Source organism: Rhamphochromis sp. 'chilingali', assembly GCF_963969265.1.
Source record: "Rhamphochromis sp. 'chilingali' genome assembly, chromosome: 1".
Taxonomy (NCBI): Eukaryota; Metazoa; Chordata; class Actinopteri; order Cichliformes; family Cichlidae; genus Rhamphochromis; species Rhamphochromis sp. 'chilingali'.
Genome location: NC_137929.1, coordinates 24,190,779 through 24,205,701, shown reverse-complemented (window position 1 = coordinate 24,205,701; position 14,923 = coordinate 24,190,779). Strand labels below are relative to the sequence as shown.

The 14,923-nt window shown below is 40.3% G+C and overlaps 2 protein-coding genes across 2 annotated transcripts; one reads left to right on the top strand and one right to left on the bottom strand.

Moving 5' to 3' along the window:
• Positions 1-120: 120 nt before the first annotated feature.
• On the bottom strand, positions 121-2,802 carry pop7 (POP7 homolog, ribonuclease P/MRP subunit). Its single transcript, XM_080880121.1, has 2 exons — positions 2,650-2,802; positions 121-1,180 (listed from the first exon to the last, which is right to left on the bottom strand). The coding sequence occupies exon 2, from the start codon at positions 1,121-1,123 to the stop codon at positions 668-670; it is 456 nt and encodes a 151-aa protein (XP_080736247.1). The 5' UTR covers positions 1,124-1,180; positions 2,650-2,802; the 3' UTR covers positions 121-667.
• Positions 2,803-6,372: 3,570 nt separating this feature from the next.
• On the top strand, positions 6,373-14,237 carry LOC308407639 (up-regulator of cell proliferation-like; the record flags this gene model as incomplete). Its single annotated transcript, XM_080899427.1, has 2 exons — positions 6,373-6,418; positions 9,559-14,237. 2 exons carry the CDS (start codon positions 6,373-6,375, stop codon positions 14,235-14,237), a joined length of 4,725 nt encoding a protein of 1,574 aa, XP_080755553.1.
• Positions 14,238-14,923: the final 686 nt, after the last annotated feature.

The window sequence follows — 14,923 nt, the reverse complement described above, 5'->3', positions numbered from 1 at the left end:
TTTTTCCCCCTCTCGATGGGGTGAACAAGCAAGCACAAGTACAAGCTGCCACAGCAGAATTTACTGGTTCCACATACAAATTTTCCAGCCACGAATACAGAAATAACAGTTAAAGAAAGATACACTCTGGCAAGTTTTTATTTTTACCCAGATTTCAAACAATCCAGCATTATATACATTTTGAGCAGCAGTTCAGAGACACAAATCACATTTAAACAGAGTCTACGTCTCAGTGACCCTCAGCTGAACTCACACTGTAAACAATTTGACAAAACACTGTTGTGATGGAGCTATAGAAGTTAGTCTGCAGAGTAACAACTTCCTGGCATGTTTATTGTAGCTGCTACTGCCACCTAGTGGAGATTTACAACAATAACACCTGTTTGCTGCTTTCTTATCGGCATCTTTAAAACCTGAACACACAAACATTATACACATTAAAAAAAAAAAAAAAAAAAAGTTGGCACAGCCACATATGTATAAATTATAGTGCACACTAGTGTTGCTCCAAAGCATGCAGGCTGAAAAATGTATACAATACAAGAATAGCAAAGGTGGCTCTCCACATAAACTCAGTGTTTGTGATCTACTGGTTAACGAAGGAACAAACAGAGCCTGAGGACTAATGGAGAATCTCAGGCTGATCCACAGGAAACCTCCTGATTGGTCACTGAGCGTCAGGATAGAACACCTTTATGTGAATGGCCGAATTGTTACGTGTACGCGTCATCGGCTCTCCGGCCTCGTCCGGATCTTCGGGCTCCAGGTCGTCCACAAGCTCCACTGTGGAGGTGTTGGCTGCCAGCTGTAGCGCCCCCTGACTGCTGGCCTGCAGCTGAAGGGCAATGTTAATAGCCCGGTTGATGGCCAGGCCCAAGCCGTGAACACAGATCTCTCTGTGACCCCCACCTTCCAGAAGCTTCTGACAGCGCGCCAGCTGAGCGCGGAAGTCCGTCTTCATGTTGACGTAGACGTCGTTGCGTCTTTTTGGGAGCTTCCGGGGAAGACGCTTCCTTAGTGTGTACTCCACTGGGTCCATCTCAACAGCAGGTGAGCTGGAGTCTGTGTGTGCAGGGCCCGTCTGAGGGATGGAGGACATACTGGGGTTGCGTGGCTCTGTCATGTTTAGATTTGTGCCAGGGGATCAAGTTGAGGTAGCAGGTGGGGCCACACGAAGAAGCTGAGGAAAGTAGACAGAAGGTGGTGTAACATGGTCAGATTAGCCTCAGGATACCTTTCAGAAATACTATTCAGAATGGATCTAATGCATCATCTCTATATCTGCACATAGAAAACCGACAGTAAGGTGACATATACACAACATTTCAACATTTAAGCATCCGGAGTCTCTAGAGCGCAGGTTAAGTGAAAACAGACGTAACCCTGGGATGAGAGAAGTCCACCATTTCCTGTTCACTAAGTTAATTTAAACACAGGCCTGAGTTTGTACCCCAGTAGCTGACATCAGCGAGCTCAGTGGCAGGTTTGTTTTTTTTTTGATAAACTTCAAGTTTCTGACGCCTTCTCTCCTGCTGCAAATAAAGTATTTAGCTGACACACACTTTCATTTCATCCAGTCAATATCAGAGTACATGCTGGAACACTTTAACCTGCATTTTTATGTAGTGATGTTGTTGCTATGTTGCTCTGTGGACATGAAGGCAGCCGTCAGGTTGTCAATAAGCTGCTCGCCACTGTATGTAGTAATCACTGTTTCAAAAAACCTGTACCGAGCTGTGGACAATCATTTATCCGTGGACTCACTGATGGAAATCTCCTGTTATTTATGATTCATCCCATTCTTAAAAACCCATTTCATCATGATGCCATGCTGGAGATGATGGGAGTATTTCTGAGACCGATGACGGTGGTGCAGCTGAAACCAATTTAAGATTCTTGCATTTTATCCATCAAGTTTATCATCTGTTAGTAAATTTGAAGTTGAATAAATGTATCTGTAGTTTATCTGCAGTATCTGCTCAGTATTTACCCAGTGGTAAACAGTCTACCCTGTAGTGCATGTTTCTGTCATGCATTTTCCATTTCACTTAGTGGAACTTAAGGACTCTGGTTAAAAGGCTAAGCTTAAAGAGAATAAGTAGGAGTCACATTAGCAAATATAGTCACTTCCTGTAAAATCTCAGTTAATTTATATCGTTTCGTTGGTAGTAGGAAAAATACCTTAAGGACACACGAATACAAATCACCTTATTTGTGCATGACTAGATAAAAAAGTTAATGCATGAAAAATAAATCAAATAATATTTTTAATCATCTTGTGGTTTGCAGCTGTTCAAGCTGGCCCAAGATAAAAATGAATTCAACAACAAAAAGAGCGAAAGATGAGAACGGTCCCTGTATAACTCGAGTAATCAGTTTCGAAATGAAAATACATACAAACATCTACAGATACGCTCACCTGAGCTGTGCTGGTGAGCTCATATAGTTATCACATCTTCCAGTAACGATAACGTCCATATCCCAAACAAACCCAGTGTCTCAATCTAACACTGATAAAGATGTACTTCTCTAGGAGCAACTCGCTAACAACGTGCTAACGCTATAAACAACAGTGCAGTGGCTAAGCTAACCGTGTAAATGAAACACGAGTGTTTCCTCTGTGTCACTCCATCCTGGGAGTACTCTTACCTTCAGAGCACAGACTCAGGTCACAATGTCTCTTTATATCATGGCCAGTTTATACGGAGCATGTTTTTTAAGCTGTACCGCAAGCTTCCCTAGATAAACTGGTAGTTTATTCTCTGCGTACCGGAAGCTCGATAACTGGCTGGGGAAAGGTGGGTCACAGCGCCGCCTTCAGGCGTGTTGATGCCTGCGGCTTTAAGACTTTCTGAAATAAAATGAATGAACGCAAAATATATAAACAGCGAAAACAAGAAGCTTTATATTCAGGACATACGGACTCGAACATATAATAACAAAAATAATTCAGAATATTTACCATCTGCAATTCTTCTATTTCTTTATGCTTCATTTTAAGGATAAACGTTGATTCCAACGTGTGCCTTGCCTTTTCTAATATCTGATCCATTCGAAGTTAGGAAAATGAAAACGGAAACTTTGTTCTTGGTAATTTGCCGTTATTTATTTATTTTTTTTGTAAATTAAAAAAACGTAGAGACTTGTCACGTGGTCATTAAAACAAAAGTGAAAATAATCATAGTTCCCCAACACCAACAGAATAGCAGGAGCGCTCTCACTGCTGCCACATTTGGAGATCTACAGGACGGTTTGTCCGTAAATTTACTGCATAAAGAAGAAAAAAGCCTGAAGCAGAAAAGAAAAAGCAGAGCTGTTATGTAAAGGTGAGTTGTTTTAATACTGATGTTTTGTAACAGATATCTCAGTGTGTGTGTCTGCGTATCATCTGATTTATGATTGTTTTAGGAATTCTGTCACATAATAAGAACATTTTAATAAGTGCAGCAGAGAGAAGCAGCTGGTTCAGTCTAAACACCATTAATGTTGTAATGATAAGCAGTTTTATGCATCACAGAGGGATCGATAAATTGATTTCCGGGTTGAGAACAGTGGGTGCTGGATGACGACGCAAGATCTTTCCTGAGTCTGCGCAAAGGGCGTGTGCTTATTCTGCAGAATAACTACATTTACCTTAGAATATTTAAATATATTTTAATGCTTTTCTAATTTAATGCAGGACTTAAAATACAGGACTCTTACTTGCTTATACTTCATTAAAATATCTGAGTAATCTGAGTACTCCTACTCTGCAGAGCAGTTAAAATAATTTAAATAATGACTTTATTTGTAAAGCACTTTACAAAGAGTTTCAGACTTCAAATAAAAGCCCCACACAGTAATCCAACATAAAATAATTTTCTGTCTTCTGTGTTGTGCCACTTTTTAAGTGATATCTTCTGTATTAGGCCTGCAGGATTGCACAAGTGCCTTAAATTCACACCCTTCTTAATAAGGTATTTTTCCCATTTTCTGATTGTCAGGGTGGTGGCCTTTGTGGTATACAGACTTTCAGACTTTCCTCTTATTACTTTCAGAGAGAAGATGCCTATTTAAACTGGACAGGAGGATGGGATGACAGGGTTTGACAGGCAAGGAACTACTTTCCTGAAACAAAAATACTGTCCTCATGAGAAAATATTTATGTGATAACTTCACTTGTTGTGTTGATGTAGAAGTGCTTTTGGGTGCATTGGGTTGTGACTATGATGCAGATGAGTGGAGGCTGTTCACTGACAGCGCAAAAGCTGTCAGTGAACAGCATAAAATGTCTCCTGCTGCATGCTGGAAATTAGTTTGCATCCAGGCCAGTTGGCAATTCTGTCCAGGGGCCCGTTCTTCGTACATCGCTTACTACATCCAAGATCAAATGACACATCCAAGTCCAAATCATCGCGCTAACCGTGAGCTCGCTAATCCGGTTCTCCGAACACACCTGCTGTTGACGATTAGTACAGCTGGATGAAGTAATGTGAGATCACTGGGTGTCGTAAAAGGGGCTACGCATCGATAGTAGAAACATTGATCGGCAACCCTCTGATTGGTCGGCGAAAATGTCGAAGGAGCGCGCTCGGTATTTTCCGGCAGCAGAGCAAGAACTCTTGAGTGAGGGATTTCAGGAGTTTCAGAGTTTAATCAGAACGCAAGGGAACACTGCAAAGGCTGCAAAAGCAAGGAGAGAGGGCTGGCAGAAAGTTGCTGACAAATTAAACTCGTAAGTAATCTAATAATAACAATAATAATGGAGTGGATTGATATAGCGCTTTTTAAGGCACCCAAAGCGCTTTACAATGCCACTATTCAGTCACTCTCACATTCACACACTGGTGGAAGCAGCTACGGTTGTAGCCACAGCTGCCCTGGGGCAGACTGACAGAAGCCAGGCTGCCATATCGCGCCATCGGCCCCTCTGGCCAACACCAGTAGGCGGTAGGGTAGATTTATCATATCACACTATATTATCCAATATTATATCACATTATATTATAATATGTTATATTATATCCCCTTTCACATTAGAGCCACAACAGGACCCACTAGAACATGGGAACAAGTAAAAGTGAAATATAAGAATATTCTACAGAATGGTAATATTTATCTCTTATATTGCTTTTAGTCTCTTGGAATGAGACCCTGGAATAATCTGTTTGTTTGTTCATAACAGCAACCAAGAAAAGGGCAGAGCAACAAAAGACAGGTGGTGGTCCTGCACCCCCTCGTCAACAAGTTGGTTAAGTGAATAATACCCTCACGGGAATATCGATATCTCTCTATGAGCACACTGTTGCGCTGAGCTAAAGGATCCTGTCTGTCCCGCAATATACGCTGAATTCTGAAAACTCTCCTTATCAATCTTGCACCTTCCGCAATGGGTGGCTCGCGTATACGGACAGGACATGGCTGCGACAGGCTTCCCAAATCCACCTTCGCTTTTATAGCCGTGGTCTCTCATCTTGATTACACGAAGTAATTTACAATTACTACTCTGAAATATGAATTACATCTGTAATAATCAAATACATGTAATAGAATGTTAATAGTACATTTCCCTTTTTTAGGAAATGACCTGTATGTATCTGTGTGACATCAATAAAAGGATCAAGTGCTGCATCATCTTTAGTTACATTGATGTTATTTATTTATGGTGAAACAGTGGTGGAATATCGCTGTTGCTTTCGTATAAATGAAGCGGACATACCTGCGTGGCCGCGATCTAATCCTGTTTACATAAAGTAAACCTGCTCCCGAGCAGGTTTACGCTTACGGCTCTGTTGCTATGGCAGCAAGTCCCGGATGAGCTTCGGGGAACCGAACGATCCAAGATCACGCGAAATCGTCAACAATCAAATCCAGCTAACTTACTTAGCGAGGTACGAAGAACGTGCCCCAGTTAAAAGGAACCTGTGAAACAAATTTAAATTGTGTTGGAGAAGCATAAACACAATGAGCAGAAATGTGAAAAAAAAATGGATTTGCACAAAAGTGTATGTGATTGAATATTTTTATTGCTGTTTTTGAATCCATCATCATCATCATCATCTAGTTTCTGGAAAATGGCAGATTTAAAAAAAATAAATAAATAAAAAAATTTGCTGGGCAGTGGAAAAAAAAGCAGTAAAGATTGATTTTTAAAGTTTTAATGTAATGAAGTAACAATATCATGTTTTAGTAAAAAGGCTTGATATCATGTGCATCCTGTAAGCAGGAATTGTGAGTAAAATGCTTTATTATTATTAACATCACTAATCCCCACAGATCCTGCTCCTGCTCCTACCACTGCATGGAGGGAGAAACTGTGCATGATAAATGAACAGTTCAACTCTCGGCAACATAAAATCAAACAAAGAAAACTCCTTTGAGGCTCCCGAAGAAATGGACAGCAGTGAAACACTGTCTGTTGAGACGTCTATGAACACAAGTAAGTGAAAGGAATTTACTGAAAAAAAAAATTAAGAAATATTTCAGCAGGGCCGTGCAGAGAGGTTTAAAGGGGCGGGTGCTCAAAGTTAAAAAGGGGCACATTGAACCAGGCTGAATAACAACAACACACATTCATCAAGAATCTAATATGGGAAACAAGGCAAAGCAAACATCGCCGATGTTTTACCTGATGGGTACATGGTAAATGGCCTGCATTTGTATAGCGCTTTTCTAGTCCTTAAGGACCCCAAAGCGCTTTACACTACATTCAGTCATTCACCCACAGGCAAAAGCAAGCTACATTGTAGCCACAGGCACCCTGGGGCGTACTGACAGAGGCGAGGCTGCCGGACACTGGCGCCACCGGGCCCTCTGACCACCGCCAGTAGGCAAACATGGGGTTAGTATCTTGCCCAAGGATATTTGGCATGCAGCCAGGAGGCAGCCTGGGATCGAACCACCGACCTTCTGATTAGTGGCTGACCTGCTCTGCCACCTGAGCTACAGCCACAGTACAATGTTGCTGTTGAGGGGTTTCTGCTGCTCCTGCTGCTGATAGTGCTGGAGGGCAGGGCTGTGTTGATCTGAGACTGTAGACATTAAAAAGTCCATAGGAGAGATGGTAGCTGATTAAACAAGTGTCATGAGATAATAAAAAAAATGCAAAGATTGGTGACAGCGCTTGGAACCATAAGGCAATAAAAAACTGTGAGAAATAATTTAGGCTCTGCCTGTGAATCACTCTTTGCTTCTCTTCTTCCTTCCATCCCATCATTTCATATATATCTCTCCACTTGCTGTCCATCTGAGAACAAGGCACAACTTGCTATTGCAATAAACTATAATTTAATTATCCACACCTCTTGCACTTAATCTAAATGATGACAGAAAAATGTTATAGCACTGCCTTTAGTAGCCTCACACAGCTCCTACTGTTTCCTCCTCATGTCCTTACCAGGCATGTCTGGACAATGTTATATCATGAGTAATATTTTTTTTAAAAATCCATCTAAATAAAACACACACATGCACACACAGTGACATTTTAGACCTTCTTCAGAATACTGTATATACTATGGGCATCACGGTGCTGATCCAGAATCCTTACATTATTATTTATTACTAGAGCTACAATAATAAAGCAATGAGGAGGGGGAAGTAATAAATATGAAATAATGTATTTATGATGATTCCATTTGTTTCACTATCCACTCTGTGCAGGGGCAAAGCTTATTACATTTTTAAACTGTAGAGATACAATCATTTTACTGCTATAAAATCCAAATTTTGTCTTATTTAAAATATAAATCTAATATAATCTGCTTCTTAATGTATGTTCTTTAAAATACAGCGTGTGTTTTTAATATATTATAATTATAATAATTATTATGTGGACATGCATATTAGATCGTTTTTTAGTGAAATATAATCCCTCCAGAAAGGCAGGAAAAGCCCGGAAACTTACTTTAAAACTAAATATGTTCCCTAAAACGGTGGACAGAGCTACAGACCCATGACAGCCTTACACAGGTAGCCAGCAGCTGTGACCAGCACTACTTGTGCAGTTAATAAAAGGACAGGTAATGTTTGTCGCGCTGTTGCACACACAGCACGCTCGTTTGTTTCAGTTCGTCAGTTGCAACAAGACAACTTACCAACGTGTACGTAATAAGCTAATACTCCTGGGTGCTATACACTACAGTGTACGCTGTACACCTACTTACTGGTTTTGTCGCATCAGTCTGTGTCTCTGAGTTAACTTGTGTTTCTTCTACAGCTCCGGACCGGAAAAAATGCGCGTGCTCTTTGTGAGCTCGTTCCCGGCTCGTAACCAGCGCGTTCTGCCGTCAAGGGCGATCATTGGTTAAATGTGATCATGTGACTGATGCAAGCCAGATCCTTTTATTTAGCAAAACTGTGATTAATAGTTAAATATTATTGTTGAGGGGCACAGACAGGACTCCGCACGCACACACACATTAAAAAAAAAAAATAATAATAATTTTTTTTTTTTAAAAGTTGCCTCAACAAAAGGGCACTTTGGGCACCCATCAGGAAAGGGGCGGGTGCTCAAGCCCCTCCCTCTGCACGTGCCTGTATTTCAGATATTTTTTTTCCTTTTACAAAGTGCAGATTCAGTAACTCAAAGCAAACACAAATTAAAAACAGGTGTTCAAGGAGCGCTACAACTTGTTCCCTGATGTAGATGATCAAATTCAGATTCTTGTAAAAAACAGGAGCTACAATGACATAAACATATCTGCATTTGTTTGTGCATACGTTTGACCTCATCATAACAGCATGTGAGCCAAACAAACACATTTTTCTTTGCTTTTGTGAAGTTATTGTTACAGCCTCACTTGTATATGTAACGTTGAAAATCTAAAGTTATAGATGAATCTGACTGATGGCATTAGTGCTATTATTTTGAAGCCTTTCAGTGATCACACTGTTGATGTGATTTTACAACAACTGTGAAGTGAAGATATCATGTCTTCCCTGCCATGTAGTGGAAAATATAGTGGGCAAGAGTAAAAAGTATTTAAAGTACATAACACTGTGTTATTTTTTGTACACACTTGTGTTAACATGGTCATTATCTTGTCCAGCTTTAGACTTGAATACATCAGCTAGAACAGTGCACAGCATTTCTGCAGGGCCTTTAAAAAATTCCAGGGATTTTGCACAGGGACCAGTTCCCACAGAACCTAACTTCTGGACAACATACTGGAATGTAACTTTAGACCTGTGGATCAGCATTTTAAATTGTCTCAGAGGAAGCACTGTTCATTAGGCAGTAACTAACCTCCACTAAACTCTACTATAAAAATATAGGATAAAACTTAACATAAAACCAAATTATATTTCTCTTCTTACACATGTTGAACTAAAATCCAGTGAGAAGCAAAAAGATATATATTAATAATAATATACAACAGCTAACAAGATTACAACAGTCATGCAGTATTCATACCATACTGTGTGAAAACCTTTCAGTCATTGTGGCCCAAAAAAAACTAGATGAGGATATTTTAAGGTTCTTGCATAAAGAAAATCATTAATTGATTTAAAACATGTTTTAAATGGCCTTTTAAAATGCCAGTATTTTGTTAAAATTAAGATTCTCTGTATCCACAGAGACACAGCTGGAGAGGTTACTGGAGGACCTGGGCTTGGAGCAGTACTACAGAGAGAAACTATCACTCAGCAAAATACTTGAGCTCAAAAAGAGGACCATCACTGATGAACCTGCAAAGTGTAAATCAGACAAACTCTGGCATTTTCTAAGGAAACTGATGATGGTTAATGTGACAGTTAGAAATGTGACATATACCTCAGAGTGTGACTCAAGCAGTGATGAGGAATCAGGAAGTACAGAGTTTGATTCTGACAGTCCAAACGCAGATGACAAGGTGAACCCTCTTGATATAATCACTGCTCTCTTTCTGTGTTCTGATGGTTTTCTGCAGCAGGAAATGGCACTAAAAATGTCCATGTGTCAGTTCTCTGTTCCTCTGCTGCTTCCAAATTGTGACACCAATCAGTGCACACTCATGCTGTGGGCCATGAGAGACATTGTTAAAAAGTACAGACCTCAGTCTCTGTCAGAGTCTAAGGGCTTCATTGAAGACAGAATCGTTCTGTCTGAACTTCCAATGATCTCTTTTGTCAGACTGGGTGAGTGCTCCTTGTCCAAGTCAGAAATTCTCAATAAGCTTCTGAGCAATTCTCAGCAGTACCATGACACCTTTGTTCACTACAACATGGAGTGTGGTGACAGTCCAAGAAGAATATCCAACGGACTGACTGAAATTACTTGGTATCTTCCTGGTGGAAACACAAACACTGATATTTTCAGTCAGCCAGTGGCTGTAGCTAACCTTCATGGGGACATTGAATCTTTTGAAACACAATACTCCTTTCTGTGTCAGACATCTGCTGCAGTTTTTGTGTTCTTTGACCATTTAGGCTCTGAATCTGAATTCAGTCTACTTACCAACCAACATCACAAGGCAGAGATCTTCTTAGTGGGTAACTATTACAGCAAGCGGTTCAGTAAAGATGCTTTAGAAAAAGTAGCAAACAAATTGGGCTTGACTAATGACAAGATCATAATTATTAGGAAGAAACAGAAAAATGAAGCAGACTTTGTGAAAAGTTTGAGAAAAAAAGTCAGAGATGTGGTGGAAAACTCAGCAATAAAGATCCCAGTGGAGCAGATGGCAGACATTGCCCATGAACTGGGAATCCTGATTGATGAAGACTCTCCAGAGTGCCAGATTGCAAAGAAAAATGCTGAAGCCATCACTGTTGAAATTCAAGACATCCTTAAATACAAAGACAATCACCTTCCTCGGCAAGGTGAAATATGGAAAGAACTGACCTGCTTAGAGAAAGAAGAATTTCGACTTCGAAAAGCTGACTGTAGAAATATAGAAGATTACAAGAGTGAACTTCAGCTGACGAAAAAACAACTGAGGAAAAAGCAGAACTCTTATGACATGTCCACAGCTATGACATGTTTCATCAATGCAATATCAAGCCCAGGAAAGGAGAGGTTTTATTTCCTGAAATGGATGCAAATGAACTTGGATAACCTGTCTCGTATAAAACTGTCTGAACTTCAGGAGAAATATAAAGAAAAATGTAAGAACTCTGAGAACAAAGAAGAGATCAAAGAAATTGACAGACAAATTTCCAACAGCTCACTGGGGACTGAACACTTCTTCCGTGAAATGGGTCAGATCTATGAAGCCTCACTGTCCCTTCCACAAACAGATCCAGCACGTCAACAGCTGCAGCATCTGCCCAAACTGTGTGCAGAGTTGTTGCTTGATGGATTTCCCCTTGAGCTTGTAGATGGAGATGCATCCAACATCCCTCTCAGATGGGTGACTGATGTTCTCTCTCAGCTCAGTGACTTGGTGTCTCCAAACAGAAAGATCCTGGTAGTCACAGTTCTTGGAGTTCAGAGCACAGGAAAGTCCACTCTCCTTAACACCATGTTTGGAGTGCAGTTTGCAGTCAGCAGTGGTCGATGTACTCGAGGTGCCTTTATGTTGCTCATCAAAATCAATGAAGACATGAAAAAAGTCCTAAACTGTGACTTCATGCTGATCATTGACACTGAGGGCTTAAAGTCACCAGAACTTGCACAACTGGACAACAGCTTTGAGCACGACAATGAGCTTGCTACACTTGTTGTGGGGCTGAGTGATGTCACCATTGTCAATATTGCAATGGAGAATTCGACTGAAATGAAGGACATCCTACAAATAGTTGTGCATGCTTTTCTCAGGATGAAGGAGGTGGGCAAAAAGCCTAAATGTGTGTTCGTTCACCAGAATGTGTCCGATGTTTCAGCCCATGAGAAGAACTTACGAGACAGGAAACTGCTCCTGGAACAGTTGAATGAGATGACCCAGGCAGCAGCCAAAATGGAAAAGAAAGAGGAGAACAAGAGCTTCACTGATGTGATGGAGTACAGTCCAGACACTGGGAACTGGTACATTCCTGGACTCTGGAATGGAAACCCACCAATGGCACCAGTCAATGCAGGCTACAGTGAGGCTGTATATGAGCTCAAGAAACACATCATCCAACTGCTGGGAAACTGTGAGTCACCTGCTAATGATGTCATGGAGTTTAAAGAGTGGATGACAAGTCTGTGGACTGCAGTAAAGTATGAAAATTTCATCTTCAGCTTCAGAAACAGCCTCGTAGCTGATGCATACATGAGACTCTGCACAGAATTCAACAAATGGGAGTGGGAATTCAAAAAAGAAATGTACACCTGGGTAACAAACGCAGAAAGAAGAATTTCCAATTTTGGGACAGTTGCTACAAAATCTGAATCTTCTGACATGAGAGAATTTCTCACATCTTTGAAAAGCGAAGCCTCCACAGTGCTGTCCACATGGGAGACAAGACTTCTAGAAAATCTGACACAGTATTTCAAACAAACAGAGGGTCATGTTTATCTGGTTCAAAGATACAAAGAGGAATTCGCAAACAGTTCAAAGAGCCTTGGAAAAAAAATGGAGAGATCTGTTTTTAATCAGCTCACAGCAGCAGCAGAAAACAGAAAGGGGATGAGAGAAATTGATAAAATCAAAGAGAATCATAAAAGAGAGATCGAAAAGGCAGTACATGTGTTGATAAATAAGTGGAGAAAGAAAAAAGTCCAGATGAGTGATGAAGAGCTGGACAAAGAATTTGACAAGATGTGGAATGAAACTCTGAAGAAGCTTTCTTTTTCTGAACAAAAGATCACAAATGTCTTCACCAGCGTATCTCACTACCTGAGAATCAATCTGTCACACAGGGGGAGTCATGCATGTGAATTATTAAGTCAACAATGTCTGGAAGATTGTGGAAAAGAGCCTTTCAAATATACAGCTGAAGGATCCTACAACAAAATTAAACATAATCTCAGCAAGTGGTACAACATTCAAGATCACCCAATGGCTGCACATCAACTGGCTGACAGCATCATCAATGATTGCACTGATTTTGTGAGAGAAAGAGTGAAAAGGAAAAACAATTACTCTGATACTTATATCCAGGAGATCCTACACATCATTGATGAGAAACTACAAAACAATCAAGATGTTCAAACAGACATTGAGTTTGAAGTTTCTCTCAAACAGCACATCTGTGGATTTGCAGCCAGAGAGTTTCAGAAAATGCACGAAGATTTCATCCAAGAAAATGATCCTTACAGATGTCTGATGAAAAACAAGGAAAGGTTTTGTGATGATTTTAAATATGTGTTTTATGAACAAGACCAGTGTCAGAAGAAAGCAGAAGAATTCACCAACCGATGTTTGAAGCCTGCTGTTGAAGACTTTATCAGTCGATGTCTGGGACCTGATATCATTCATGAAATGCTGACATGTGAGCAGTTCAGCCATCGAATGTCCTTCCAGTATTCAGTTCTACTGGATCTGCTTTCAAAGGATGATTTTAAAAACTATGTGAGCTATATTTGCTCATATGAGAAATATGTCAAGACATGGATACTCAACAAAATAGTGGAACGCTTTTCAACTGTGTCAACAATATCTGAGTTTGAGGACCGACGTCTGCAGTCATGTATCAGAAGCATAAATGATGCAATCCACAAGGCAAAAACAGGAAAGAGTGATGACTTCAACACATTTGTTGAAGATATTTGTAAAGAACTTGGTGATAAACTTGTCATTTTCAAAGATGCTCTTGGTGCTTTCATGATCCTGAACAATGCTGACAAAGAACAGTTTGCTGAATGGCTCACAGTGTCTGTCAATGACATGGCACAAGATCTGAGAATGAAGTTTAAAAATGTAAATACTGAAATGAAACTACAGCATCTCCATGTGCAGCCCCAGAATGAGCTTTTCAACAAACTGGCTGGTTGTGGCAAACAGTGTCCATTCTGCAAATCTCCCTGTGATGCAGGAGGAAGAGCCCATACTCAGCACTTCACTGTACTGCATCGGCTTCGAGGTCTGGGAGGTTTCAGTTGGCCAAATACACAAAAACTTGTCACTGACATATGCTCTTCTCTTGTAACGAGTGACCAACATTTTCGCTGCAGTGCTACAAACCATGTATATTATCCTTACAAGCGATATAGGGAAATTTACCCAGACTGGAAAATACCTCCAGATGTGAGCCTTGAGGCATCAGACTACTGGAAATATGTGATAGCAAAGTACAACAATAATTTTGCCAAAGAATTGAATGCAAAACCTGCTGATATTCCAACACCCTGGAAACAAATCACAAAAGGTCAGGCAGAAAAAAGTCTCAAAGAGTCTTTTAACATTCGATGAGATTGGAATTTCAACTAATTTTCTTGTTGAAGGAAAAAAATAAAATATCCAAATATAATACTAGACACAACTAAAGGCATTATTAGTGGACATATATGTTCAAGCATTATACTTTATAATAAGACAAGAAAACCACTGCAGTTTGTGTTCACCTTCACCTGAGACTTTGATTCTTTAAATACAGTGGGGCAAAAAAGTATTTAGTCAGCCACCGATTGTGCAAGTTCCCCCACTTAAAATGATGACAGAGGTCAGTAATTTGCACCAGAGGTACACGTCAACTGTGAGAGACAGAATGTGAAAAAAAATCCATGAATCCACATGGTAGGATTTGTAAAGAATTTATTCGTAAATTAGGGTGGAAAATAAGTATTTGGTCACCTCAAACAAGGAAAATCTCTGGCTCTCACAGACCTGTAACGTCTTCTGTAAGAAGTTTTCTGTCCCCCACTCGTTACCTGTATGAATGGCACCTGTTTGAACTCATCATCTGTATAAAAGACACCTGTCCACAGCCTCAAACAGTCAGACTCCAAACTCCGCCATGGCCAAGACCAAAGAGCTTTCGAAGGACACCAGGAAAAGTATTGTAGACCTGCACCAGACTGGGAAAAGTGAATCTACAATAGGCAAGCAGCTTGGTGTGAAGAAATCAACTGTGGGAGCAATCATCAGAAAATGGAAGA

Excerpts from the sequence above, each read along its gene's own strand:
- pop7 (XM_080880121.1), bottom strand. The coding sequence starts at position 1,123 with ATGACAGAGCCACGCAACCCCAGTATGTCCTCCATCCCTCAGACGGGC.